This window comes from Syngnathus scovelli, chromosome 11 (assembly GCF_024217435.2).
Source record: "Syngnathus scovelli strain Florida chromosome 11, RoL_Ssco_1.2, whole genome shotgun sequence".
Taxonomy (NCBI): Eukaryota; Metazoa; Chordata; class Actinopteri; order Syngnathiformes; family Syngnathidae; genus Syngnathus; species Syngnathus scovelli.
In genome coordinates, this window is record NC_090857.1 from 8,612,774 (window position 1) to 8,640,446 (window position 27,673).

General features: G+C 41.3%; 1 protein-coding gene across 1 annotated transcript; it reads left to right on the forward strand.

Annotated features, from left to right (window-relative positions):
* Positions 1-66: 66 nt before the first annotated feature.
* Positions 67-27,462, forward strand: LOC125976857 (potassium voltage-gated channel subfamily B member 1). Its single transcript, XM_049732804.1, has 3 exons — positions 67-1,035; positions 2,261-2,866; positions 23,549-27,462. Exons 2-3 carry the CDS (start codon positions 2,315-2,317, stop codon positions 25,286-25,288), a joined length of 2,292 nt encoding a protein of 763 aa, XP_049588761.1. The 5' UTR covers positions 67-1,035; positions 2,261-2,314; the 3' UTR covers positions 25,289-27,462.
* Positions 27,463-27,673: the final 211 nt, after the last annotated feature.

The following is a 27,673-nucleotide window of genomic DNA, read 5'->3' on the forward strand; positions in this document are numbered from 1 at the left end:
TTTTCAAGATTTTTCATTGTTTAAATATTTTTTTATTGAGTGGAAGATTGCCATCCTCAACCCCTAAGCGCTGACCAAACGCTCCCTTCCTCCAAGATGTGCTCTGACACTACGTCTCCTACATTACGTCGCGTATGAAACATGTTCCTTCATGTTAACTGGTGATAATTCATATGAAGAGCAAAGTCATCTGTACTTTAAACAATGTCACAGTGACATACATGCCCGCTGTTTGGAAAGCGAGTGGAAAGTTTAGATTTGTATATGACCCGGGAAGCTCCTGATCACTTCCTGACAACTGCAACAATTTGTGAGGCTGTGCTGATAATGAACACCATATGGAAATGTAGAATACAAAAACAGCATTTCCATTCATTTCTACTGAACTATGATTTTGAGTTATGAACGTGGTCACAGAATTAATTGAACTCTTATTTTAAGGTACCACTGAGTACTTGTTCCACAGCAAAAGGTCTACTATGGGAGGATTTTATATCAATCTCGCACCTGTGTATTATTAGTTCTGCATTAAAAAATGCATTTTTGTGAAAAAGAAAAACAGCGCCACCTGGTGGTCTGGTGCCCTGCCTGGTCGCACACAACGCATTGACTTTAGCTTGTGCAGCTGTCTGGCAGAGTGAGGGTTAAAGTGAGCTGGAGCAGCCTGAGCGAAAAGAAGCCTGGCAGCGGGAGCAGTCTCCACTCCCACACGGCGCCCAGCTGGATGCAGCACACTGCGAGGGGGAGCCCCCGAACCGAACCCACAATATTCCGTGGGTCGACTTGTTGATTCTCACCTGGAGGAGGGGCTACTGACGAAGACGTGTCTGTTAAGGAGAAAAAAAAAGAAAAAGAGCAAGAGGGGAAGGAAAAGGGAACAACATTTCCATCATGTCTCCATCCTGCTCATGATGCCTTCATCACATCCGAGCCCAGCGCAGCAGCTCCGGACGGGTTTGCCACCTTTACACGTGGGTCTGATTGAAATGAAGCCGCCGCACGTCCATGACATGATCCGGGCTGCACGGGAGACACGTACGAACACTTTCTTTACTTTTGAATTTGTCGTTGCTGAAGTTAGTGTTTCCTGTCAAAACTACGATGATTTCCATTTAAAGCATAGTTTCAGCACCAGACAGCGACGCAATAATCAGCACTGGACAGCTCACACTGTCCAAAAATCCAACAATCCTTCCTCGGAAACGTATACTTAGTTGATTATTAGTAACGTGGGCAATTAAACAAAGCATATGTTTAAAATATGTACAATTACACGTATACGAGCTTTGGATTGATTAATCAATTCATAAATGTATTAATTTATTTAAAAATACTGTAAAATAATTTATATCCTTCTAGCTGTAGAGCCTCATGCTCATACCAGTAATGATAAACACATTGTACATGGTGTTACTGGCATTATTGATCTAAAAAGTATTTTTTTAAAATAGGCACAGAAAAACTTAATTGCAATTTAATCATTGTTAAACAAAATATAGCGTTTGAATATTTATAGAGGTTGAATTTTCTATAACGTATAGCTCCTGTACTGAATCTGATTAAAAGGTCTTCATTAAGAATAGTCATATTAGCAAGTGAGTCCAATTTGAGTCATGTAACATGTAAGTCCAATTTATCACAGGGATCCCCCGCGTCTTCCCTCGTCAGCAAGAATAGCGTCCCTGCCTCGTAAAGCAGATTAAAATATCTATTCTGTCCTCTGATGAGTGGATAAACCACTTGACATTTCTGCTGTAGGACAGTGCACCGACTGCGCTTTGAGCATTAGCATCCTGTTCTCATACCAGAGCCACCCAGCATAGGTGGAAATTGGTAATATAGAGGTCATATATTTTTTTTAGTGTTGCTATACTACTTTCACATTCTTTAAATACATTAAAACACACTTAAACTTATTAAAACACACTTTGTAAGTTAGTCCTTGGCACCCGCATTTTTTCTTTCACTGTCAAGAAATAAGAGAAATCACGATGAGGAAATGAAAAGACTATTGGGACAGTTCTCCAAATAAAATGCAAAGCGTGCTATTTTAAGTTGTTATTTGTTCCATTTTTCCCATTTACTGTAAAACTGACATGAAAAAGAAACTTAATCTTTGTCTATTGTCTACCAAAATATTCAACCTAATCATGTAATAATAAACAACCGCGTAATCATAATAAAAAAAACAGCTGTGATAACATATCAGGGCAATAAAATTAGATGCATTTTTAATTTGAAGTTGCTGTTGTTGTTGCAGAAACGGGAAGAGAGTGCTCTCGTCTTTGGCACTGACTGAGCGGCTCGAGCGAAGATGATCAAAGTGGCGGCAAGGTCGTCCGTAGCGCAGCCACCGGACGCGGTGGACATCATTCGAAGCAAGCACACCCGCCGGGTAAGGCTCAACGTTGGTGGTCTCCTTCACGAGGTCCTGTGGAGGACGCTGGACCGCCTGCCCCGTACGAGACTTGGCAAGTTGCGGGACTGCCACACCCATGAGTCCATCATGGAGATCTGCGACGACTACAGCCTGGACAGCAATGAGTACTTCTTCGACAGGCACCCCGGCGCCTTCACGTCAATCCTGAACTTCTACCGCACGGGGAAGCTGCACATGATGGAGGAGATGTGCGCCCTGTCCTTCAGCCAAGAGCTGGACTTCTGGGGCATCGACGAGATCTACCTGGAGTCCTGCTGCCAGGCCCGCTACCACCAGAAGAAGGAGCAGATGAACGAGGAGCTCAAAAGGGAGGCGGAGAACATGAGGGAGCGGGAAGGTGAGGAGTTTACCACCACATGCTGCTCGGAGAAGAGGAAGAAACTTTGGGATCTCCTTGAGAAACCCAGCTCATCATTTGCCGCTAAGGTAAAGTCCAAAATTTCCATATGCACTTTTCAATTTGAGGGGATTTTGGTTGCCAAGCAACTATGTTGAAGTCAGTTGAGGAGCTTTGTTTGGACACAAGTAGTGCTTTGCCGCCATCTTGATGAATCTATAGGCAATTATAAAACTTTTCAAAGGGGTGTCTACGGACTGGCGCGCTGAAGTCCTTCCAATCTCGGCAGTAATGAGCAAGTTAGGTTCTGATTAGGTTCCTTGTCCATTCAAAATTGACAGGCAGAAAAAGTGGAGTGCTTTAGCTGCTAGAAAATATAACCTGAAGGATACTTTCAAATTCCAAAAAAAAGTGGGTGGCTCCGCACTGTGTCATTATTATAGCAAAATTGGCTTCGTGGACGTGCAGGATACAAAGGAGAAGGTTTGTTGTTTCGCAGCACACATCCATTTCAGAAATGTGGATTTTCGCAATGCGTACACAACTTGTACCTTCTGCCATTAGGTGGAAGACATTTTATATAGGCCACCGGTTACCATATATTACTTGCATAGAACAGGATTGGCTGCCACCTAGTGGAAGTAAAATAAAATGTATTTAATTGGTTGATCATTAACTTCTTTCATAGTCCAAAAAGGAATGTAATTAAATGCAAATCATTTCTTATGTTGGATGTCATTGGAATTATCCAATGAATGACTTTCCATCATGTGGAGTGAAGGTGTCTAATGTTAAGACAAGAAATGGAGGGGTGGGGTAGAGGGAGTATTTCAGTTTACATCTGGAGGCTATAAATCTCTGCAGTTTGACGAACAGTCTGACATTCCTTTTTTGCCCCAATTGGTACTTTTCATCTATTCCTTTGAGAGCTGCAGGAGGGAGAAGTAATGAGAAAAAAAATGTTACACACAAAAGTGAGAAATGTTCCTCTAAGTGCAACTTATTCTGTTTAAAATGGACTTTGCTAACTAATTTTTCGACTATGCATAATCAGTAATGTCCACCAGCTGTCTTTTCCTAATGACGCATTTTTAGATGCATATATGACAACCGTTATTGTCTTCCATTATTGGATTCGTTAGCGACTCGAGTCTCGAGGTGATTAATGAATGCCTGTTTTGACGACGCCACGACTGGCACCTTTTGTTTAATTGAATGTCACATATTTATAGAAGCGCACATCTTCATTATACACCAACTTCCTTTCTATCCTCTACTCAATCATCCCGCTCATTAACACACTCCCGGCCCACGCTTTGCAGCGCTTCACTGGGGATCAATGGACACGGGTTGTGCTTAATAGAGTATATGAAGCAGTTTTCAATTAGAATGTGGATTCACTAGACCCCGTTGCATGTGTTAGCATTACAATAGCAGCAGCTCAGGGAGTGTAGATGTTCACAGAGGTTAGCCTTTTCATTACTGTACTCTACATTCAGCAGGGAGCAGAACCAAGGATAATTTTTTTTTATTCAGCGCGTTACTCCTCGAGACGACCTGTCGGTCTTTGATTTTTTTTGATTTTTTTTTTTTACCACAGTGTAATTCAGATGGGTAGTTGGCCCATGTAGTGCATTTTGAAATGTGTCGGAAAGACAGCGGAGGTTCTCAGCATTTCCGAAACAAGACACCTCGGTCAAAACAAGACTAAAGGAAGCTTCAAACACCTCCGTACACGGAGCTTTCTGCATAATTTATCCAGCTCATCCAGTGAGATAACCCGCTGTATCCGTGACCTTGAATAGCTCCTAATTATGATTTCTTAAATAGATCACGTTGCTCCTGTCTGTGACACTTGCTGGCCCTCAGCTCTCCCTGGAAATGGATTTTATTCTAGCTACAGAAAGCAGAGTTGTAATTATTAGCAGCAATAGTGGACGTGTTTTTACATATCAAGGGAAACCGTAGCACTAATGGGATTTTATTTTTTTTTTAATCACTCATAGTTTGGTTACATAGACATACATTAGCTATGTGAATTCCATAGTCTTTGTCCCATCTCATCAAAACTGTTTGAATCCACAGCTCATGACATGCTCAATGAGCCACGACCTCATGTTTTGTTTTCCATTAAGGATGGTGGAAAAAAAAAAGTGCTAAACTGAGGTTACCTGGTGGCCCATAAAGGTGATGTTGTTTAATTGAAGTGTTGAAATGGCTTGTTCCTAAACAGATTCTGCCTCATTTATTTTTCAGCACTGATGAAATTTTAATTGCCCATTAATAAGGTCTCACTTCATGCCAGGAAGAAGTCTGTGCAATGCGGAATGTGTATAACTCCATGTGCCTCGTCACATACAATATATAAATTGACAGGAGTACCTGTACTCAAATGAGCCATTTTCACACCAAAGCAGCATGAAAGGACATCGTACATGCCGCATTTGCTCGCACGACTCCCAGTTTTGAAGTGTTGAAGTGTTATTGAATAGTTTTAGGCTCACTTGAGTCTGCCTATCCACCGTGGGCCAGCCCGCTAAATAATTCAACAAACAATATGGGCTGAAGGAAAACTTGCAGGTAATCAGTGCATCAATAAAAGATAAGATCTTGTTGATGCGGCACATGCTAAGTGTCTGATACTTTAGTTCTAACCGCTGAGATGTACAGTATGACTGAGAATGAGCGTCTATCGCTCCCTTGAAATGAACACCGTCCCAAAACTCACTTCTTCATGCAAGCACAGGCCCCAAATGGCCGTTCTTCTCCAGTGCACACTCAACGGAAAAGAACATTACTCTGCTGTGTGAGCTGTGCTTGTGTTACTCATGAAAAAGAACACTTGGAACGCGTGCGAGGGTGTTGAGGATGATCAAGTAAAGTTATGTTGAAAGTCCCAAAAAAAAAATACATTGCAGAACCACCAATGCCCTACAGCTGAATGATCAACTATTTATTGAACTTTTGAACTTATATAACCATAGAAGTCACACATTTAGGCTTCCTGGTTGATGTCTTTTAGTTATATTGATTTGTTTGGGGGGAAAAAAAACATGAAACAGGTAAATAGAAGCTGATTCACAATCGACTTGTATGCATATATACACGTAGTCCAGTTTATGAGTCAACTCGACTAACCTTTATTTATAGAGCGCTTTAAAGTAACCGCAACTGCATACAAATTGATGTACTTGAAGTAAAAATCATAAAGACAACACTTAGGATAGCAAAAAACACAATTGTATTACAACAATACAGAGACTCATGCTGAGTTGAAACCCAAAAGAATAATCATACGCTTAAAGATTAGTTTGAAAGATGGACATTTGACAGCCCAGCAGCATTTTGTGCCAATTGGAGATGCTCAAGGGGAAACCGGCTGACTCCAAAAAAGAAAAAATGCATTACAATAATGCAGCCGAGATGTAATGGAGGCATGAATTACTGTTTCGATGACTGTACATTAAGTCATATTACCAACCATGAGTTGAATTTCCAGTAATAATTGACATATACTGGATTACGGCTAATGACAGATAGAATTGTAATGATTGACGCATAGTCTGCCCAATGAAAGCTCAAAGAGTGCATCGGTGGTTCTGCCTGTAATGACTGCTCACCTCACAATCTTTGGACCGGAACAAGGTAGCGAGCTGTAAAAACTGACATTCTTTATGTTGTGCAAGTTGCCCTCCGCCCCCTTCCCCTTCCCCTTCCCCTTCCCCTTCCCCTTCCCCTTCCCCTTCCCCTTCCCCTTCCCCTTCCCCTTTGATTGCAGGCAGTTTCCCGCACAGACTGCACTTCGTAGTTTTCATAGTTCGAGATGCATTTACACAAACTGCCGCGTTGCTCCAAAAGGTCTGTAGGTTGCGTGAACCCTTTTTGGGTGAGAATGGGGAAAAAAAATCGATGGCGGAGGCATTAAGTTGTAAGGCAAGCTGGCAGGAGAGAGGAGAGGGACGGGGGGGGGCACCCACACCCCCGGTCTTTATCGCGTCTCCCGGATGTACGTGCGACTTCCAACATGAGCACTGAAGCATGTCGCGCTGTGTCACTATGATCCCAGTGTAGCAGAACAATCTCGAGTAATAGAGCAAAGTAGTTCTTGTCGGTAGCTTCCACTGTTAATAAGCAAGCATGGGACAAGGCGACGGGGTGTGCTTTATGAGCGTGTTGCCGAGCGACACCACCACTTGCCTTGAAATAGCATCAATCAATGGCACACCACTGATTCCCAGCTGGCCCGACTGACTGGTGGCTGGGCCATGTGTTCCGCCCGGTGGCTTCACACACTTGTGAAAAGTAAGTCGCAAGCAACACCTCTCACTCTTTGTCATTCTTTTTCTCTCTTTTGTCAGTCCTCCTCCTTGAACTCGCCTACATTTCAGTAAGAGATGATTTCATAAAAAACACAATGACAATGTTTTCTTTTCATAAATATTTGCCGCTACTTTCTGAATGTTCTAACCATGTGTGAATCATTGAAGAAATCAATTCAGTGAAATATTTTAGTTTATTTTTCCCACTGAGCAGTTTTATTTATTTATTTATTTATTTATTTATTTATTTATTCCTTCCTTCATTCATTCATTTAGTCATTTATTTAGTCATTTAGTCGTTTATTCTAAGGGTCCTGTCTATTATTGACTGGTTAATGGAATCTAAATTTTGGGGGTGCCTTTTCCACTTTTGCTGCTAAAACTCAAAACTTGACAATTCATGGCCACGAATAAAAATTCTACATCTGTTTGTTACAGCGAGATCACCAAAGCTTTCAATCTAAAGGCAGCTGCAGCGTGAAGCTTTCATGCGTGGTGCTCTACTATAATACATTTCTCAAGCACTCTAAAAAGTTTTTGAGTCTTTCCACATTGTGGCATTTACCAACAAACCCCTTTGTTTTTTTTGCACCCACTTCATAATCGTGTGGCAGTAGCTGAAAGCAATCAGCAGTGTGTATTGGCAAATGCATAGGCTAATGGAGCTGTGCACTAAACAGAGACATTAACATTATTGATTGCAAGACTGGCTTTGATGGCGTTTGATCAGCGTGAAGAAACACACGAATGGAAAGTCACTTTAGAAAGACAGGCTGCACATCAATAACACACACAACTTTCCCCACGCTTTAATATTTCTTTTCGACAGATGACAAAAGCTATGCTTTACTTTTAGCGTGATGTCTTATCTGACTTTTGCTTCTCCTGCGTGCACATTTACGCAGCTGTGAATTTAGGCGGCTGGCATTTAAAAAGGTGAAGGGTCAAAGAAGACGAGAGGATGACGGTACGACTACTTTTGCTGTGCGATTTCATTCATTATTTAGAAAGGCCTGTCAGGGATAGAGCATCACTCAGGGAGATATGGGATGACAAGTGGTCAGTAGAAAGCGAAGGTTTACCCAGAGTCCACAGAAGCGATCACACGTTCAGCGCGCTGATGTTTGCATCAGTCACTCAGCAGTCTGAGGTTGAAAAGATCTGTTTTCACAAAGGCATCCTATCATAGTCCAAATATTTCATCGGTTGACTGTGTGGCAATCTCTGCGGCAATCGCTAAAATCGAGAATGCAAAACATGCTTTAAGGTGCTTGTCATCAGTCGATGACAGCAGAACAAAAGCAGTCCTTGAACGTGTTTACTCGGCCGAGCCATCACCTCACACTTCCAGTGAGAGCGGCGATGTTTAGCTTTGGCAGCAGACGTCGGAGCTGCCTCCGCTTGCCCCTTCGTCCGAGCAAGCTACTCTCTCAGAAACGTGCGCTCGCTTCTTTTCAACTGTCTCACTGGATGACAGACAGTCAACACACCTAGCTTGCGTCCTCTCTCGATCTGTCTTCACTCGAGTTTGCCAACCTCAGCAAGCCAGAGCACATATTTTTGATTTGCTTGTGTTCCTTGCACTAGCAAACCAGTCCCATTTTCTTCTTTTTTTTTTTATTATTACGACTTATTGTTGCTCTAACAAACGCCGCTTATTGATTAAGTGTCCTATTCAAATGAATGTGCTTGCCGTCAGACTGACAAGCAATAATTACCTTCTGAACTTGATCTCCAACCTAATACCTGAAGGTCCACGGACGAACGGCCAACAAGAGGGCTCATTCAACGCCAGACCACCCTGAGTGGCTCACATCAGACACGGTAGACGACCTCAGTCAAACAAAGTGTCGCCTTACATTTCTTGCCGTATCGCTTTACGTCACTTGAGCATTAGTTGGTGACATCAAATAGTCAAAATAAATGTTTTCAGGATTCATAGCTTCTCTTCTATACAGCACAACACTTTTGAGAAATCAACCACTATCTGGCATTGTTGTTTGGCAGTTTACAGAGCGCTCTTGTACTTTTGTGAATTATAGATGAGTTTTGGAGGAAAACTGTCCCTGTTGGGTATACTGATGAGGATGTAAGAATAAACAAAGCAAAATTAAATAAATCACATTACATGCATACAATGACATCAGATGGAATCCCTCCTTTCGAATAATAATCAAATTTTAATATCACGCTAAATGTATTAAGTCATGACTTTTAATTCAACCGTATTGGATTATGAAAAAAAAATGAGAGAGGAAACACTTTATTGGATTATAGAGAGGGATGCTTGCATTATTTTCACCTGCTCGGCTTTTGATTTTAGCATGTGTATTATTTTCAAACGTGTTATTTATGGAGAGGTATAAATTTCCCAAAATATGTAGATTAGAAATTCTCCAGCCACATTACATTTTTATATTAATACTCTTACTGTGCCTTTTACTGAATTATTTTCAGAAAGCACACATTTTAAAAATGCAACTCTACTATTGGATTAAGTGGGCGTAAAAATATTGCATGTAGCATTTTGTGCCAGCGGTTAGAGAGAGTATAGTGTCCAGTATCGCTCAAACGTTCTTTCCAGGCCGCTTTAGTTGTTAGTGAAAAGGCTGCTGAGCTTTCATCAAATGGCTATTTGAGTTTCTCTTGATGGAACACAGCAAATGGACTTCTGAAGTTTCTCCGAAACACAATTTTATCCACTGCGGCACCAAAGAGTCAGCAAAAAAAAAAAAAAAAAACGTTACAGCTCAACTGTGGCTGCATTAAGTAGACCACTTGCCACAAAATGGAAATATATAATAGCCTTGACATGGATAAAGTATCATACAGTATATCCGCTATATGAGTACACTGAGATAGCGAGATGTGATTTGGGGGATGAGAAACGCTTTTGTGGGTCATCAGAAGTCTGCAGTCCACTGAGTGCATTTTTTTTTTTTTTTTATACTGGATTCTGCAGGACTACCTAATCAAGCGACCTACTGTAGCATTAACGGTAGCATTAATTGCTCTGGCAGCAAGTGGGATTGAGCGAATTTCAATCGGGTTCACACTAATCTCCAGCCAGCGGTCCTCGGGATCCTCTCTTCTCTCCCTTCTGCCTCCCGCTGTTCTCATTTCTTCTTTACCTCCGCCCACCAGACGCCAGCACATCACCTTTCGTCTGTCTGTGTTGAGATATAGGCCACTGAGATAATAGATATGTTGTCGAGATTCGAAGTCGGCTGCAGTTGAGGAGGAGAGGTATTCGAATCTGCTGAAAAAGTATCCTCCATTTGCATCTTTGTGTGACAAGACAACCTGAGAACGGATGGCTTGTAAAGTGAGCCCAGTGATGCTGGTTGAAAAGGTTACTTTTAAGTCTGTGGGAAATTTGACTCTTCTGTCCGCACTCACGTGCTTCCATAGGCAAACGTTGCTGTTCAAGTGCATCATTCAAACTTCTGGGTCAAAAGTAACCCAAATTGGGTGAAATAGTTTGGTTTTCTGCCCACACAAATCTACCGAGTCAAAATAATGAACAATTTCCTCAGAATCCACAACTACTGGTGGATTCCGAAAACAGCCCAGCATCTTCCACTGTGTGAAAAGATAACTCGGGTAATAAAGAAGACAGCATGAGACTTTTTTCATCAGCTCAGTAGGTTTGAAGCAGGGCCAGACCTTGACAGCCGAAACGCTTGCTCATTACTGTCTCTCTATCAAACCTCTGCACGGATCACATTCGGTGCTGAGCAGAAATCCTCGCAAACCTTGCTACCATCAATAAAAACCAACAACAGCCAGGCTAAATCTGGTGGGATTTTCTTTCTTTATTCCTTCTTATTACAATTTCACACGCTTGGATTTAAGTTGAAAAGTGGATATGGAAATTATTGCGAAATGTCAAACTCTGGACAAATAGCCATGTTTTTGTTTGCCAGCATTGAATGTAGATCTAGAACTTCCAGTCATGTGGATTAGAGTATCAAATTGATTATTAGAGAAGACAAAATAGTGCAATGACAACAAAAGAAAAGAAACATAGACAGTTGTATTTATCACTTGTGGAAAATGGGAGGTCACTCAAGCGGTTGGATTATTGATCAGAAATCTCCTTTCATTAGTATTCTGGCTTGACGTCCACGTGTGAGGTTGCAGCAGGAGAACAGCAGGGTGCCGCCCGGCCAGCCAGCCAGCCGGCACACAAACATACTTGCTCAATCTGGGGAAAGACCGTTTCTCTTTATGCTGCTGCTGCTGCTGCTCTTCAATTTATCACAGTGGAAGAACAACAGATTTAGTTGCTTGCAGAGGAGGAGGATTAATAGAGAGGAAGAGAACGGAGAAGCAAATTTAAAAAACAAAAAAAAAACGTCCCACGCTGACTGCTTTCATAAAAATATGCAGCAAATCGACAATTAAGTGTATAGTCAAGAAGAAAAAAAAATCTGTAGGAAAACATTGGGGAGCTACAGTGTGATTATAAAAAGTCTAATTATCGTACCGACGAATAAAAGTACGCACTGTTTAATTCATATTCATAATTGGACTCTTGATGATAAAACGTCAATGATAAAAAAAAAAGGAATTTTATTTTCTTGTCGATTTGAAGGTCTCGAGTCGGTTTCTGGTGGCGTGCGTTCAAATGTGGGGTCAGCATGTCCATGTATGGCTGTGATTGGCTGCAAACATGCTTGACTGTCAGCCGGTTTACAAGAACCTGAATTGATGGAAGAGGCGTGTGCTGCACCAGGCACCAGTCTGGCATGTGCTTCATTGTTTTTACCTCCTTCTCATAGCGACCTCTCGACTTGATGCTTGGAAAACAGACTCATGATTAATTTTAGACAACTATGTTGGCACAAGGAAATTGTGGCTGATAAATTTTTTTGAAAGAGCAGATGTCCTTCTCACTGCCTCTTTTGCAGGACGCAGATGATGATTAGGTCGCAGTGTTCAATTCTGCCCTGAGATAATTTAGGGTTTTGTTCCACCTGCAAATTACTGCCAGTGTCATTTCCACTTTATACAACTGGGATGTTTGGTCATTCCACACTGGGGCTCAGCACTTTAAGCTGGAACAGATTGCAGACTCACTGGGTTCATCTCCCAATAAATTTTTTATTCGTCTTTCAACGACCCAACCTGTCACGTTTTTATGCTTACAAAGCAAGTTTTTTTTTTTCATCCCGGAGGCTCTTTAAGCCTCAGCTGTAATTTAAAGCGGTGGAAATCAGCATTTACTGAAACTGATAGTGTATACAGTGATTCATAATTAAATCATATCCACATGAATCATGCCGCTTTAATCCGCATGTGCTTGTTAGGGGTGTGCCATCTCACCACTAAAAGATGATTCGCTACCAATCTCGATATATGAGCGGCGATACGATTCATGGACTGTTCATTTTAAAGTCTTTATGATTTGATTGAGTTTGATTCAGTGGGATTAAAATTCAAATTTGATACGATGCAGCTCAATTCGAGAAGGTACAACAAAATGAGTTTTTACAACGTGAATGGACTTGATGCTTCTCTAAATGCGTTTCCTATTTTGTTACGGACAGAATTATAATCAATCGTTCAGAATGTTTAGTTCAAATTGGTCTTAGGTGACTTGAAAGTAGCTTAGTTGTTTCTGTTCCAACCCTCCAAGGTGTCAAAAAATGAAAACCCGGTTATCCGACTGTAAAAGTGGGCTTCAAACGTCGAATGGCATCAACTTGACAGACTAGACTCTTAGTGATATTTAGAAATACTAAATTGGCTTCCTGAAACCAGAGGAAATTGCACTGACATGTGTGCGTGTATCTCCCCCTGTGAGCGCCCGCCTCACTTGTCACCGCCTGCTGTAGCTGGCTGCGCACTGTTTCTGTGAATGCTTTGCTGCACTTCTTTCACAAATGCTAAAAGAACCTCCCATTGCCATGGAAACTATCAGTTGAGCTACACTGCAGTCTGCCCACCCCATGAGAAGGCTCTGTGCATGTGTGTTTATATTAAACGTGTGACGCCTGCTTTGTTTGTGTTATTTATACCACTGCAAACATATGTGCCCTCACTACACACTTCTTTTACTACAACTGCATACTATTCTCTATGCTGCAGTGGTTCTTAACCTGGGTTCGATCGAACCCTAGGGGTTTGGTGAGTCGGTCTCAGGGGTTCGGCAGAGCCTCCACTGAGGAGGTCCGAACAAACCTGATTTATTGTGTAAATTCAGATTTGCCAGTATGTTATTTGTTGTGAGTTCATGCATTGTGTTGATTTTGTTATTTGAACAAGGGGATGTTCATGCACGGCTTATTTTGTGCACCGGTAAAAAACATCGATGTCTTGAATTTCAAAAAAATAATTTAATTTTTCACTAAAGAGGGGTTTGGTGAATGCACATATGAAACTGGTGGGGTTCGGTACCTCCAACAAGGTTAAGAACCACTGCTATACTGTATCTAGCGGGAAAAAAAAATTTGAGAAAACAAATAAATGAGATCATGTGGTTGCACAAGTGTGCACACCCTCAGGAACGTGATTGTGTTCACAATTAACCAATCACATGAGTTAAATGGCACTTTTTAGCACTTCTAAATGCCCAATGTACTCTTAAATAATGGTAAAAAAATTAAATATGCTTTCACTGGACCATAACAAATTAACTTGTATAAATATAAAAAATAAAAAAAGAATACAAATATTAATTTTAAAAATATATATATATAAATAACGCCTACTATGACTTGTATAAATATAAGAAATTTAAATATGAATGAAAAAATAAATATAAAAAATAAAGCTTTCATTCATTCATACTACATGTGTTGCTAATCTAAATTGGATTTTTTTATGCCTCGTTGGAGGTCTGGGTCCTTGTACTTGTGCTTGGATCTCACTGGATTGTGTGCAGAATGTACTGTCAGGATCTAAGAAAAGATATTGCGTTGGTCATTAGTGACATAGAAGATAAAAATGTCCTGCTGTAACATGTCAGCGCAAACTAATGTGAGATGACACACAGGTTTCGGTGAGTTCCCCCTCCACCGTTTTGCTTTTGATTTGTGTTCCTGCCAGCTCACAATGAATGTTCGTCTTTTAAAGGTCAGCTCCCTCTCACCTGCTCTCGTCTGAGTTCCGTCGGATGTTAGAAGGGCGTGAATACTGGAGCACTCTTTCTAGCATTTTCATTGAGGTGTGTCGTAAAAAAATAGGTCACTTTTTTTTTGTCTGTTGCCGTGGGCTCTTGGAAGTGGCTGCGCACCTCAGCTGCATACATTACTTGCTATTCGGTGTCTCTCTGCATTATACATGTGTGACCTCACTCCATGCACCAAGCGGGATTTCTCAGAGTTCAGTGGCCTCCAGGGCCGGCCACTCGCTTTTGCGGCATAGAGTAAGACATGCAGAGATATAGCGGAGGGACATTGATGGTGGGGACACAATGTACTCACACATACACACTCAGTGGTCCGGTGGGATCTTCAGCCTGCCCTTCCATTCCAACTGAATCATTCAGAAGGAGGCTTGAGAACACAGCAGGTGTTTTACTTCTGTAAACTAAAAAAAATGGATGGTTTTATGTTACACTCAGTTTGTGTTCAGGTCATCCCTACATCAGTGTCTGACTATTCACCATGTCGATAAAAGTAGTGTGGCTAGGAAGGGAAAAATTGTGGTTTTGGCTATTTTTATTTGCTTTTGATCAGTGATGGCCGCATTATAGGCACTTGGCCATATGGAGAGCATTTTTTCCACAGATCAGATTGGACTTTTTGGTTATAATTTTCAAATGTATGTTTGGCAATCACAACTCATTAACCGTGATGCGTTGGGACTGTTTTTCTAAAGCTGACTTTGACTTTGACTTTTTATTCAAGGTGGAGGGAGTTCTGAACAGTTCAAAATAGCTGTCAGTGATATATTTTTCAATTTAACTACAGCACTAAATGAACCAGTTACTGCGATGCACATGTGTGTTTACATTCAGGTAGCTAGATGGCAATTGTCACTTTTCTTTTTATTCATTGATTTTTTAAGACGGGCAATATTTAATCCTGCAGACCACCAAGTGGAAGTAACCTAGAAAATGAATCCAATCTGTTCACCTGTTTTGCTTGGCTAGCATTTATATTTGTTGTGAAGTTTTATAAAAAAAAAAAAAGCACGCATTTCTGCTTTACACTCTATTGAAGGAGAAATTGAAAGCATAAAATCAGAGTCAACAATATTCTTGGTTTATCTGTCTGAGTGGTTGGTGCCTCCACTATTTTTTCAAATGAATGGTAATACATTCCTCAAAGGTGAAAGGCAGACTCCGCGCTGCGGAGGAGACGCTGCAGAAAGCTTTTAGAACACAACCATTTTTGTGCTTGCACGTTGCGGCTGCTCGTTAGCGAGCGCTGATTGGAGTGCAGTTCATCGCCATCTGGCTGCGGGTGCCTCACTGGTCTCTAATCATTGCTTAATAGAGAAGGACACACACACACACACACACACACACACACACTTATATGCAGCATTAGGGAGCGTGAAAGAGAAAAGATGCGGAATGGATGCTGTCAAGCTCTCATTGAGACAGAACTGTAACTACAACATGGTGAATGGGTTGTCATGGCGACAGTGAGTGTGGTGGGTCTAGCATGCTGGGACCCGTTAAGTTCATTTGATTTGTTTTCAACACAGCAGAGAAACATCATCACAAACCCATACGTCATTATAAATAGTCAACAATCTAGAAATCTTTTCGCAACCTTTGTTTGACATGCTAGTTTGGCCTCAGTGTACTGTAAAAACAGACCAATGGCTTTTGTAGAACTCAGTAGAGGATCTTGCATTTGTGTCACATGTTTGCTTAATTTTAATATATATGGCTAAAGCCATGACATTTTCTAAAGTCAAGGAAAAAGGCCAGGTGTGGCTCAAGGGCCTTCCTTGAGTTCAACATGTGAGTTGAAAGCAAGGAAGGGAACCTGAAGCCTTGTTGGTTAGCGTGATCATGAAAAAAACACAAGGTTGTTGTTTGTTGATATTCATCATGTCACGGATCGAAATGGAGCAGGGCGACCAAATGCAGCTTGGACCAGGGTTTATTCAGCAAAACAAATTAACAGACCCGACAAACTGACATAACGTAAGAAAACAACAAGAGGACAAACCGACAGGGACGTGAAACAAAGGACGTGAAGACATTAATGATCGGCCGGGGAGTGAGGGGCGAGGGGCAGACAGGACTTAAATACACGACAGGTAACAAGAGGTAGGTGAGAATGATCATACGAATGGAGGGGAGGGGCGAGCACACAGACAGAAACCCTGATAACAGACACATAGTGGAACGGCTGGGGACGAGACGTGACACATCAGCTCACTTTGCCTCCCGTTACACGCGTGCTAGGCTGCCTGCGAAACTGTCTCTACAGGGTGGACATCTAATCTTGTCACAGGAAGCTCGTGACATCTGCTCTTTGTGATAAACGCCAAAGCAGAACCGCCGTGTCACCGGAGACAAATTGAGTGAACGTTAATTAGCCGTCAGCAGACACCAGATCTGCATGATGCTTCTTACCGCGCTCGAACTTCATCCGGGGAGCACGTGAGGAGGTGACCCGTGTAAATACCCAAAAAAGTCAAGCCACTTTTCATTAGCGAGTCAGTCTCGACCCAATCATTGATTGTCAAAAATCACTTTTTCTCACAGGGGTCATGAACTCTGAGGTAATCTTCGCTGCTGGCACTCTAATCTGCCGCTGGCTGGAATTAAACTGCCAATGATGGACTAGCAAATTAGTTGTGCATTCTAAAGGCTCTCCACTTGTGCAATGATTAGTATTAAGGTGGACAAATGGTAACAATCTTAGCACCATCAACCATTTGCAGTCAATCACCCCTCCCCATAGTCGAAATTGGAGGCAGATGGCCATCCTGACTCATCGTTCGCTCAAGGCTTCTTCCTTTTGGGGACTTTTTTTTCTGGCCACTGCGCTTACTCATGTGAGATTTGTTGGTCCTGCTGTTATCATTTGGGGCTTCATAAACAAAATCGAGCTCAATAAAAAATGAATAGTGAAAGATTTCCTTGTAGAATGCAGCCAAAGGCTGGACAGATTTAATGATGAGTCATCACTTCTGCTATCATGGTTTCCAACACTCCTGCCGGCTGCCACTTCCAGGCGGAGACCAAAGACCATGGCAACAAGACAGCTGCAATTTGACACTTTGAAGAACAAAGATACATAATTTAGTCGGCCCCGGCCAATTGGGATTTTTTTTTTTTTTAGGCCAAAATCCATTCCAATATTTAGCAAAAAAATATTTTGATAAATCGGTTAATTAGACGATTATCTTTAAAACATATAAGGAATAAATTATGGTCGCTTACAAAATATAAATTACAAGTAGGATAGTCAACTCTTTTAAAATACTTTGTCCTTAATTAACTTTACAACAGAGATGAAAAAAGAAGGAAGTGAGGAAATTAGCTTTAGATTGAGGCCATAGATATACTCAGCACACAAGCAACAAATATAATGAGCATAATAAATTAGTGGCAAAAGATGATTCATTCCTAATAACCTTCAACTTTAAATCACATTTATTGTAAAGTGGTTGGGAATCACTGATCTAAATCCATTCTAATGTTCTTCTCACAGATTATTTTTAGATTCACACCATCCTCCCAAAATCATACACACATACACTCATTTTAACACCACCTTCACACTTGTAAGAGGACACATGGTGTGCATGGCGTGCGAAGCCTGCAGCTCAGTCATCCATCTCCTTCATTTCCTTTCGGACACACGAGGACGAGAGTTGTGTGTGGGACACAAAAGGTGCGCGCCGGCCAAGGTGAAAATGGTGCCAGTGAAGAGGAGGGCACATCTGTGTGGGTCACTGGAGCGCTTGTCCATTAGAGACATGCTGAAGAACATTGTGTCTTCGGGCTGGAAAGCGTTCCTGGTGTGATTATAATCTGAAAAACGATATTGCTCTACAGGCGTATTGCCGAGTATTAAATAATTGAAAGTATATATATTTATGTGATTTATTATGTCACTGTAATATTTCTACAATGGTTTTATTTCATTTGATTTGTATGTTGTTCGTATTACATTGTCCGTTGTTATGAATAATACAAGCAGGTTTAGTGCTCAATTATTCTTATCCTTTCTAAATTTGGTCAAATATTTTGTTTGTGATATATATCTACAGCTCTGCCTCCATTTATATTGTGGAGCATTTAATGTTTTGCTTTTGGGGACACAACAGTAAAAAAAGAAACAGAGCCCTGCCGCTAGCTTAAGATTGATACATTGTTGCCTCTGGTATATTAGCTTGTTCGCTAGCTCCTGTATAATGCTGCAAAAAAACAATTCCTAGTTTCTGCTTGGAATGATTACAAGGTACCTTTAGGCAAACAATCATTCACACTTCCACCTTATGGACAAGTTTTTTTAAAAACCCAACACATGTTTTTATAATGCAGGAGGAAACATGATGACATCGCGCAAACTTTTTACAGAGTGGGGAAATTGGAAATAGCACATTAAGTTATATTAATTTGCAAAAATTGCAAAATTTTCTCTCGGACGGCTTTCGAGTAGTACAATAACACTCCTTTAGAATAATGAATATCCTTAAGGTATATATATAAATCCTTTTTTTATTCATTCAAAAAAAAAAAAGCCTCTTGCTGTATTTTGCATCATTTCCAGCTAGAAGCTTCCCAAACAAACACCATTTGGCCGAAGGTCTGAATAATTTTGGGCTTAACTGCACATTCTTCTCTGTGCCCTGCCAATGAGTCACACACACTACAATGTGAGACTTGAGAAGCAAAATAATGCAATACGGATAATAGTCCCTCTTTGGATGGGATTTGCCATGAGGGTGACATTTTGCATTTTGCGATAATGCCATCCTTATCTTGTCGCAACATTAGAGAAAAAACAAGAGGACAGATTTGTGTTCACAGTCTCTTGCTTTTATTGCACCTTAGGCCCTGAGTGGAACTTTCCAAGTAGATTAGAACACCAAGCGGAGGTGTATGATCATCCCGCAACTACCATTTTATCAGGCGAGGCCTTTTGTGGACGGGGAGCGTAATTCCATCTGTGCTTCCTCCTGCAGCAGCCTTGAATAAAATACAGACGGCGTATTCCAGAGGGGGAACTCCCTTTCTGGCAGCCAGCCTTCCACTGGGAGAAAGGTCAGCCCTTTATTGGTAAAACACGGAAAGATGAAGAACAGTAAGAGGATTAGACATGCTACCTTGCACCTGACAAAAAATAAAGTAGGCGAGCCACTAAGTGATTTAATCCTTTTATTGATTCAGCTCGTGTTGCGCAAAGTGTGACTCCAGAGCAGACGTGAATCAGCATTTCACATAGTGTGACGTGGTGGAAAACCCAAAAGACAACTGACATTTGTTTTTCTTCATCATCTTGCGCCACCAAATGTCATTGTTTTGTTTATGCGTGTGTATTCTTTGTATCGCTGCGTTGCCTCATCGCAACGGCACAATGTGAGTCACCGTCTTTTTGTTTGAATATTTATACTGTTGTATACACCTAAGGGGAAACTTTGGCATATTTAATGTTTTAATATCTGTAAAACGTAGTGCTGATCCTGATAAAAGTTTGGATTAAGTAGAGCGGAACTTTGCAGCCGGAAATTGGTCTGAAAAGCTGCAGCTGCCACAAAAATGCCGACTAATGTGCTGATTCATTTTGCACTTGGTTATAATTACTTCCACCAAGGACGTTATATTTTTTTTCATCAAAATTTGTTAGCTACAGGACTACACACAAGGTACATAAGTAATTTTAATCACAATGGTATGTACTGATCATCACTGGCGGAGCTAGGACGTTTTTCTTGAGGGGGCTGTTGGGAGTCGGGCGGGAGCTATCTCAGATTTTTTAAAATTATTATTACAAAGCCAAAAAAAATCTTCAGAAAATACATCAAATGATTCATTATGTTTTACAGGGGATGGGCAGAAATGTTGAAAACAATTCCCGGAATATTTCATGCATGAGGAGCAGAATAAACAAAAGCTCTTTTACCTTGCTCCCTGAGAATATGGCACCGAATGCAACAAATAATCTTGTGACCAAAGAGAATAGGATTCAGCATTTTTCAGAGTAATTAAGCCACTAATATATGAAGGTAGTAGTCCCACTACTGCCTTATAAATAAAAGTATACTAGTAAGTGGCCCTGAGTGGCCAGAACAAATCATCTTACTTGAGAGTATAATTCACAGTAATGAGTGGACGTCCTATAGTTAGTAATAAAATGTGGATCCTAATGTGAGGTGTCATCCTGCTGTATTCTCTACATATTATCCTCTCCTTGTTTGTCCATCTCTCTTTCCATTACGTATGTGTAATGAAAGCAAAGAGAACACGAGGCCTGCTCGCTTACACCTTTTCCAGGACAGGATATTTTGTGGGAGGATATTAAATATTAACTCCCTCCAGCCACCAGGGCAAAGCTTGGCTATGTTCGGATAAATAAGCACGCGTGGGAACGGAGCTGTGTGTTTGTCACTTGTTATCAGCGTTGGCGGGAGATCTAACTGTAGTTAATTCGAACAGGCTCTCCCCGTGTCTGCAAAAGTCATCGTCAAGAGCTAGTTAGCTAACCATTTAGTAACACAAGACACTGATCTGAAACAGGCTCTCCCTGTGAATTGTGTATTCATAGGGCCTGCCTCACTGTTTTGAGGTTGAACTTTAGGTTAATGGAAGACTCTTAATTGTCTATAAATCTGAACGTGGATCTTTGTCTATATGTGGTCTAGCTGCCATTGGTTGGCAAATGGCAATCAGGCCAGGGTGTTCACTGCTTCTGCAAAGTCAGCTCGAATAGGCCAGCACACCCGTGAACTTAATTGACCACAAGCACTACAGGAAATGGATGGATGGATGAAGTCATGGAAGATGGAGTGCTACAGATCACAAGTTAAGAATTGTAGCACCCGGGGACGATGCATTTTCGGGGCAAGGCTACCAAGCGAACAGCACTTGCAGGGATAGTGTCACAATTTGTGCTTTTTTTTTTTTTTATCAGATTCAATTTTCTTTCATCTTCTGTCCTGTTTTCCCCATGTCTCTGTTATTCCTGGAAATATGTTTATTTATAAACAGGGCAAATAATGACACGAGGAAATAACCATAAACACTCAATTAACGAAGTAAACATCAAAAGTGAGCATTTTCATCCTAGCAAAGTCAGCATTTGGTTTTGAAGAAAATGGTGTGAGAGTGAAAAGCTATTTCCTCATTTACATAGGCGCCTTGCAATCGCACACCGGTGCTATTGCTTCACTGAGAAAATTCACAAGTAAGGCAATGTGAAGGGTGTGCCTCATTCCCACATTTTCATCAGATTTGACACCACAATGGGTGAAGTGTATCTGCATCTCGTTGGTGTCATCACGTCTCTATTATGTCTCCTACCAGCATGGGGGAACAAAGCGGGCGGGGGTGGAGAAGGTGAAGGTGTTTTGTTGCCCGTCATGCTCTGTCTGCTCTCTACACACAAGACGCCTCAGCTGAGTTTTGCCGCTGTCGTTTGCATTCAGCGTGATTCATTAGCTTGGCGGCTTGCTCCCTGCGTTCAGCTTGATTAGATCCGATGTGATGAGCGAGCGTTCCATCGCACAGCCCATATTGAAGGAGATGCTGCTCAGCTGTTTGTTTGTTGTTGTTGCAAAATACTGCATGATGTATTCTTTTGGGACTTTTGGGATTTGGACTTCCACGACGGCACATATTGCCCGCAATGATGACTCCGAGTCTGGCCTGTCACCTTTCGGGGTGCCGCGAATGTGTCACTTTGACTTGTTTTACTCCCTCTGGTGTGATTATTCAGTGGCTGGAGAGCGACCTCAAATGAGTCAAATGTGAGCCTTTTCATCCATCACTTGTTTCTCCTGGGAGCCCGAGCGAGCTATTTTCAGGGAATGTCCTGCTTGAGTTTAAATGCTGCCCTGGCCCTTTAATGGCTATTAGAGTTCCCTGAGTCTGCACTCACTTCCACAAGGTCTCCCCTGCTTCAAGGTGGGTGTGTAAGGATTCACCTGTCAAGATTAATTAAAGTGTGTAAGTGTTAATGAGTGGAAATAATCCTACCCGCAGCTGGGTTGCAGCCATCCAATATGACCTTGTGCTGGATTTCACACTCTCGAGTCTAGACTGAGGACAGGACGAATGGGCGTGGCCTATATTACCTCAGTAACCTGCTTAACCTCTGGCACCGTGACCTTATTGTGCTCAGCAGATTACACAATTCGGGAGTGAGACTACTCTGGTAGGTTTTCCAAACTTTTTCAGCTAAAGAAGTAAATTAGAAATACCGGTGAAGTATTGTATATTATGCAGAATGTTTGAATACAAATCAGTAAGCATCCTATTTTCCTCCTGACTCACACTATCTCCGTCCTTGAGTGTTACTCTAAACTGAGGAGCAAAAAAAAAACCACGATGCAGGTGCCCAAGAGACAACATTAGCTTTAGCTGTGATTCTTTTGAAATGCAGACCTTGGGTTTGATCAATGCTTTGGAGAGAGAACCAAAATAGGGCATGAGCTAATAAATGACTTTTTTAGAGGCCATCTCGAATTGGATTGACTGTTACAAGTGTAGTTCAAAGTGTCGGCCATAATGATCCATCTTCTTATGACATTGTGCAACTTCATAGTTGAGGGTCATCATACGTGTCCAAATGCATCCACTAAGACACTTCATTATCCAACATGATGCACAACTTGCTCGTACATGCTTGCTTGTTTTGTGTTAGTGATAAATTTGGCTTTCAAAATGACGGCTTTTAGAGCGTTAGTTCAAGGTTTTGAGAAGGACACGCTGAACACTTCACACAGATGGCTGGTAACAGCTGAGACAGCTTTTTTAACCCTTCTTTATTATTTATTCTATATATTATATTTTATATATATATACATATATACGTATTATATTATATTATATTATATTATATTATATTATATTATATTATATTATATTATATTATATTATATTATATTATATTATATTATATTATATTATATTATATTATAGAGACATGAGAAATGATCTAACATTGTTGCTTTCATGTAGTGTAGATTAAACGACTTAGTACATGGAATCACAGTAAGATATCCATTTTATGGTACCTGACACGTTGAGACGTTGCATCTGATCTGTCAAACTGACAAATTGCTTATTGTGTGTATGCCGAAAGCAAGCTTGTAAGACAGTGAGCTCATGCAAACTCACCGAACCTTCAAACCCGGAGGCTCATTTGCTTACCGGTGTGGCACCGTGCTGCTCCCATATAATCAAATCGAGTAGAATCAAATCGAATAGAATCCAATCAATGTGGAGGACCAACAGGGTCCCCTGATGGACTAATAGGAATAAGTATGGCTTCACTCTCAGTTGATTTGCTAATGTGTGTTTACTTTCAGATCCTGGCCATTATCTCCATCCTCTTCATCGTGCTGTCCACCATCGCCTTGTCCCTGAACACCCTGCCGGAGCTGCAGGACAACGATGAGTTTGGTCAACCCACCGACAACCCCCAGCTGGCCCACGTCGAGGCCATCTGCATCGCCTGGTTCACCATGGAGTACCTGCTGCGCTTCCTCTCCTCCCCCAACAAATGGAAGTTCTTCAAGGGTCCTCTTAACATCATCGACCTGCTGGCCATCCTGCCCTACTACGTCACCATCTTCCTGACGGAATCCAACAAGAGCGTTCTGCAGTTCCAGAACGTCCGACGCGTGGTGCAGATTTTCCGGATCATGCGCATCCTGCGTATTTTGAAGCTGGCTCGGCACTCTACTGGTCTTCAATCGCTAGGCTTCACCCTCCGTAGGAGCTACAATGAGCTAGGCCTGCTGATCCTTTTCCTTGCCATGGGTATCATGATCTTCTCCAGTCTTGTATTTTTCGCTGAGAAGGATGAAGAGGACACCAAGTTCAAAAGCATTCCGGCCTCATTCTGGTGGGCTACCATTACAATGACCACAGTGGGATATGGAGATATTTATCCCAAAACGTTACTAGGAAAGATAGTAGGAGGGCTGTGCTGCATTGCAGGCGTGTTGGTGATTGCCCTGCCAATCCCCATCATTGTCAACAACTTCTCCGAGTTCTACAAAGAACAAAAGAGGCAGGAGAAAGCCATCAAAAGGAGGGAGGCACTGGAAAGGGCAAAGAGAAATGGCAGCATTATCTCCATGAACATGAAGGACGCTTTTGGCCGCAACATAGAGCTCATGGACATCATGGTGGACAAAAAGGATGACAAAGCTGGGAAAACGGTTCAAGTGAATCATGTATCTCAAAGCCCACTGAAAGGGAAGGCCCACGTCAACTCAAGTCCCAGCAGCACCAAGCACAACCTGGAATCAGGTCACGGGGAGCAAGCCAAGCCTTCGGGCAGCCCTCAGCATCTCAATGCCGACACTCTGGAGGAGATGTACGACAACATGGCCAAGACGCAATCCCAACCTGACCTCAATAACAAGGAAAAGTTGCAGCCGTCTAAAGCCATAAGGCACAGAGCGGAATTTGCGATGGGAGCTGTGACGGATGTGAGGAGCACGTCCAGCATTGACAGCTTCATTAGCTGCGCCACCGACTTCCCAGAAAGCGCCCGTTACAACATTCTCGGCAAGGTCAGCACAAACCCGAGCCTGGAACCCACCTTGGAGAATGAGAATGAAGGTAGTGCCACACCCCTGACAGGAAGGGGCCACAAGGATCTGCTTTGCAATCCACTCAAGGGCCCCTCGGTCAGGGTTAGTTTCAGAGGACGGGATTCGGGAAAGGGGGTGCTCTCCGATGGATCGTCAATCCAGAGCCCAGAGTTGTCCATCTACACCACTGCTAGCAGCAGGACGCCCAGCAAGAGTCCGGAGAACTTACCTCCGCACATCTTCACGTTCCACGACGCTTCCATCCACAAGTTCATCGACGCCGACACGGACGACGAGGAGCACCAGCACGACGCATCGGTGGTCAGCCCGGCGCAGAGACTCCTACACAGAACCAGTCCAAGATTTGGCCGACAGGGAGCCAACCACATGGAGGACTTCCAGAGGAAGCTGGGCAGTAATAGCGCCTGGAGGCGAGACGGGCAGGAGAACCACATGGCTGAAGTACGGCCACTTCAGGGAGATAAGAGTCATTCAAAAACGTAAACTTGACACGAGCAAGTGCACACGGAAATGAGACAATGGAGAAGCACAGTGAACTCTGACAAAAACAAATATGACTGACTTTTCAAACGTGAAGGGGTAGTCGAAGGATAGAGCACAATATATTCCACCAAAAGACTTTTGGATGATAATGTTGTTTATGTTCCGCTTACATTAATTCATTAGCTCGGACCCACCCTGTTTGTACAAGAATTTACTAGAATTTTTGTACAAAATATAATGCACCGTAATTAGTAGAAGATTGGCAATTTAAGGACGATTTTCAAAATGTAGTTTTATAGAATGACAGTGGCTCCTTCATTTACAATTGAATTGATTTTAAAAAAATTTTGCCTTTACTTATAAGATTTAAACAAGGGATATTTGAACAACAAAGTTCCCCAACAGGCATATTTTTTTATATTTCTGATAAAAATGGCTATTATCACTGCAGCTTATAACGTCGTTTGTGAAACTTTTCTTCATGTTTTATCTATGTCTGCGCAAAACTGCCCCCTGGTGGCGAAGGCACACACATAAAAGGAAAAATGTTGTGTTGCTGAACAGTACGTAGTCACAAAATGAACTAAACTTGTAAATAAAGGCACCACTGTATTTAATGAAATTATTTTTCATTTTTATGAACTATATCATTATATATTATTCTAAAAAATATATTTTAACCTGTGTGTTGGGCACAAAACGCATACTAAAAGCTCAAACGGAACACTGCATAACGTTTTCTACCGTTTTTCCAATAAATTCTCCCGATAACATGCTAAAAAGCGAGGAATGCTTGTTTTTCTGAAATCCCAGGACACGAATTAAAATGGATTTTGATCACAAACAATCCAGGCGCATTGAAACGACATCTTCAACTGTTCAGTCAAAAGAATGTACAGTGAAGCCAAAATGTACTTTTAATATTCTTGTCAAGATTTGAGATCAAGTAAATCAAAGTCCCTATCTTCATTTATTATTTTATTTTTTTCTGGAAATGACAATACTTACTTATTTATTTTATATTTGTATACTTCTTAAAACACATCCAATTTTCTAAATATACAGTTGATTAGAATGCTCAAGCTTTTGCTAAAAAAAATTTTGCAAAAGATTATTTCCTCAAAATATGAATCAGTTTCAAAAAATTTAAAACTGATAATTATTTTCATCTCTAACTCAACCACTTAGTCTTATGTCACTTTTTTGCATCATTTACAGCCAGATGTTTCACATGTATCAAATAAATTTGAAGCTTCTCTAAAAATGTCTCTAAAATATGAAACATTTTAGGATTGACTGTGTATCTTTTGACAGTGACCCAAATTTCTGCTGTAGGGCAAATATGATGACGATGAAATGTGTAACTGAGGCATTAATTTGTCCAAATGTATAGTTTGCCTCTGTTAGCCTCCTTCTTCAAAACTGGCCTTAGTCGATGTTGTCCAGAGTTCACTGTCCTTGTAAGTCAAACAGATGCAGCACAGATGAGTGTGTGCAATAATGATCTTTTGTAAACAATGTACCTATTGTTCTGTCCGTTTTGTCTTTCAAATGTAATCTTGACGAGTGTTTCTGCCCGTTTGTGTTCATATTTGTTTTGCACATGCAAGAGAAACAGCTGGACTTGTCCCCGAAAAGACGGCACCTTAACATTTAAAAAAAAAAAAAAGGAATTTCTATTTACTCGTTTCATTCTTTGTGTTAGATGTCAGCGTACGGTGCAGATGGCTGTTTATTAGCGTTAATGTCACGTCCACTGTACGTGTTCACGCTGGCAGATGCTCGTGGGCATCACTTTTTAGCTGGATAGGCGACGCTGAAATTGTATTGTGGGGATACTGTACAATGTATTACTTCAAAAAAAAATAGCATATTACAAACAATGCCTGTTTATTGTACAAGGAAAAGAAAATAATTTATATTTTTAAGAGATTTTATAAAAGAATGGACTCGTAGGTATATACTGTCCTAACCTCATAGTTGTGCATTTCAATTTATGAAATGCATTATTTTCAAGTTGCATTTATTAGCCGAAACTAAGCAGTAGATACATTTGTAACGTTTGCTTATGTCTCCTTGTGTAAACGTTTCTCCCTTTATCTTTTGTGCAATATGAAGAACCAAAGACAACTCTGTCTGCAACGTACAGTAGAATAAATGTATGACTTACTTCAGGGAGCTCATTTCTTTGGCGCAAAACAGACACATTAGAGGACACCGCACTTGAATTTATTTAGCTCACTTGATTATTTAAATTAAGGCTCTCGATATGTAAATAAGAAGCTTTCATGTGAGTTGCAAAGAAACACCATGTGCTTACATGATTTGTTTTATTTTTTATTTTATATGTACGCCTGAATGAAACACAACATGGCTTTGATCATC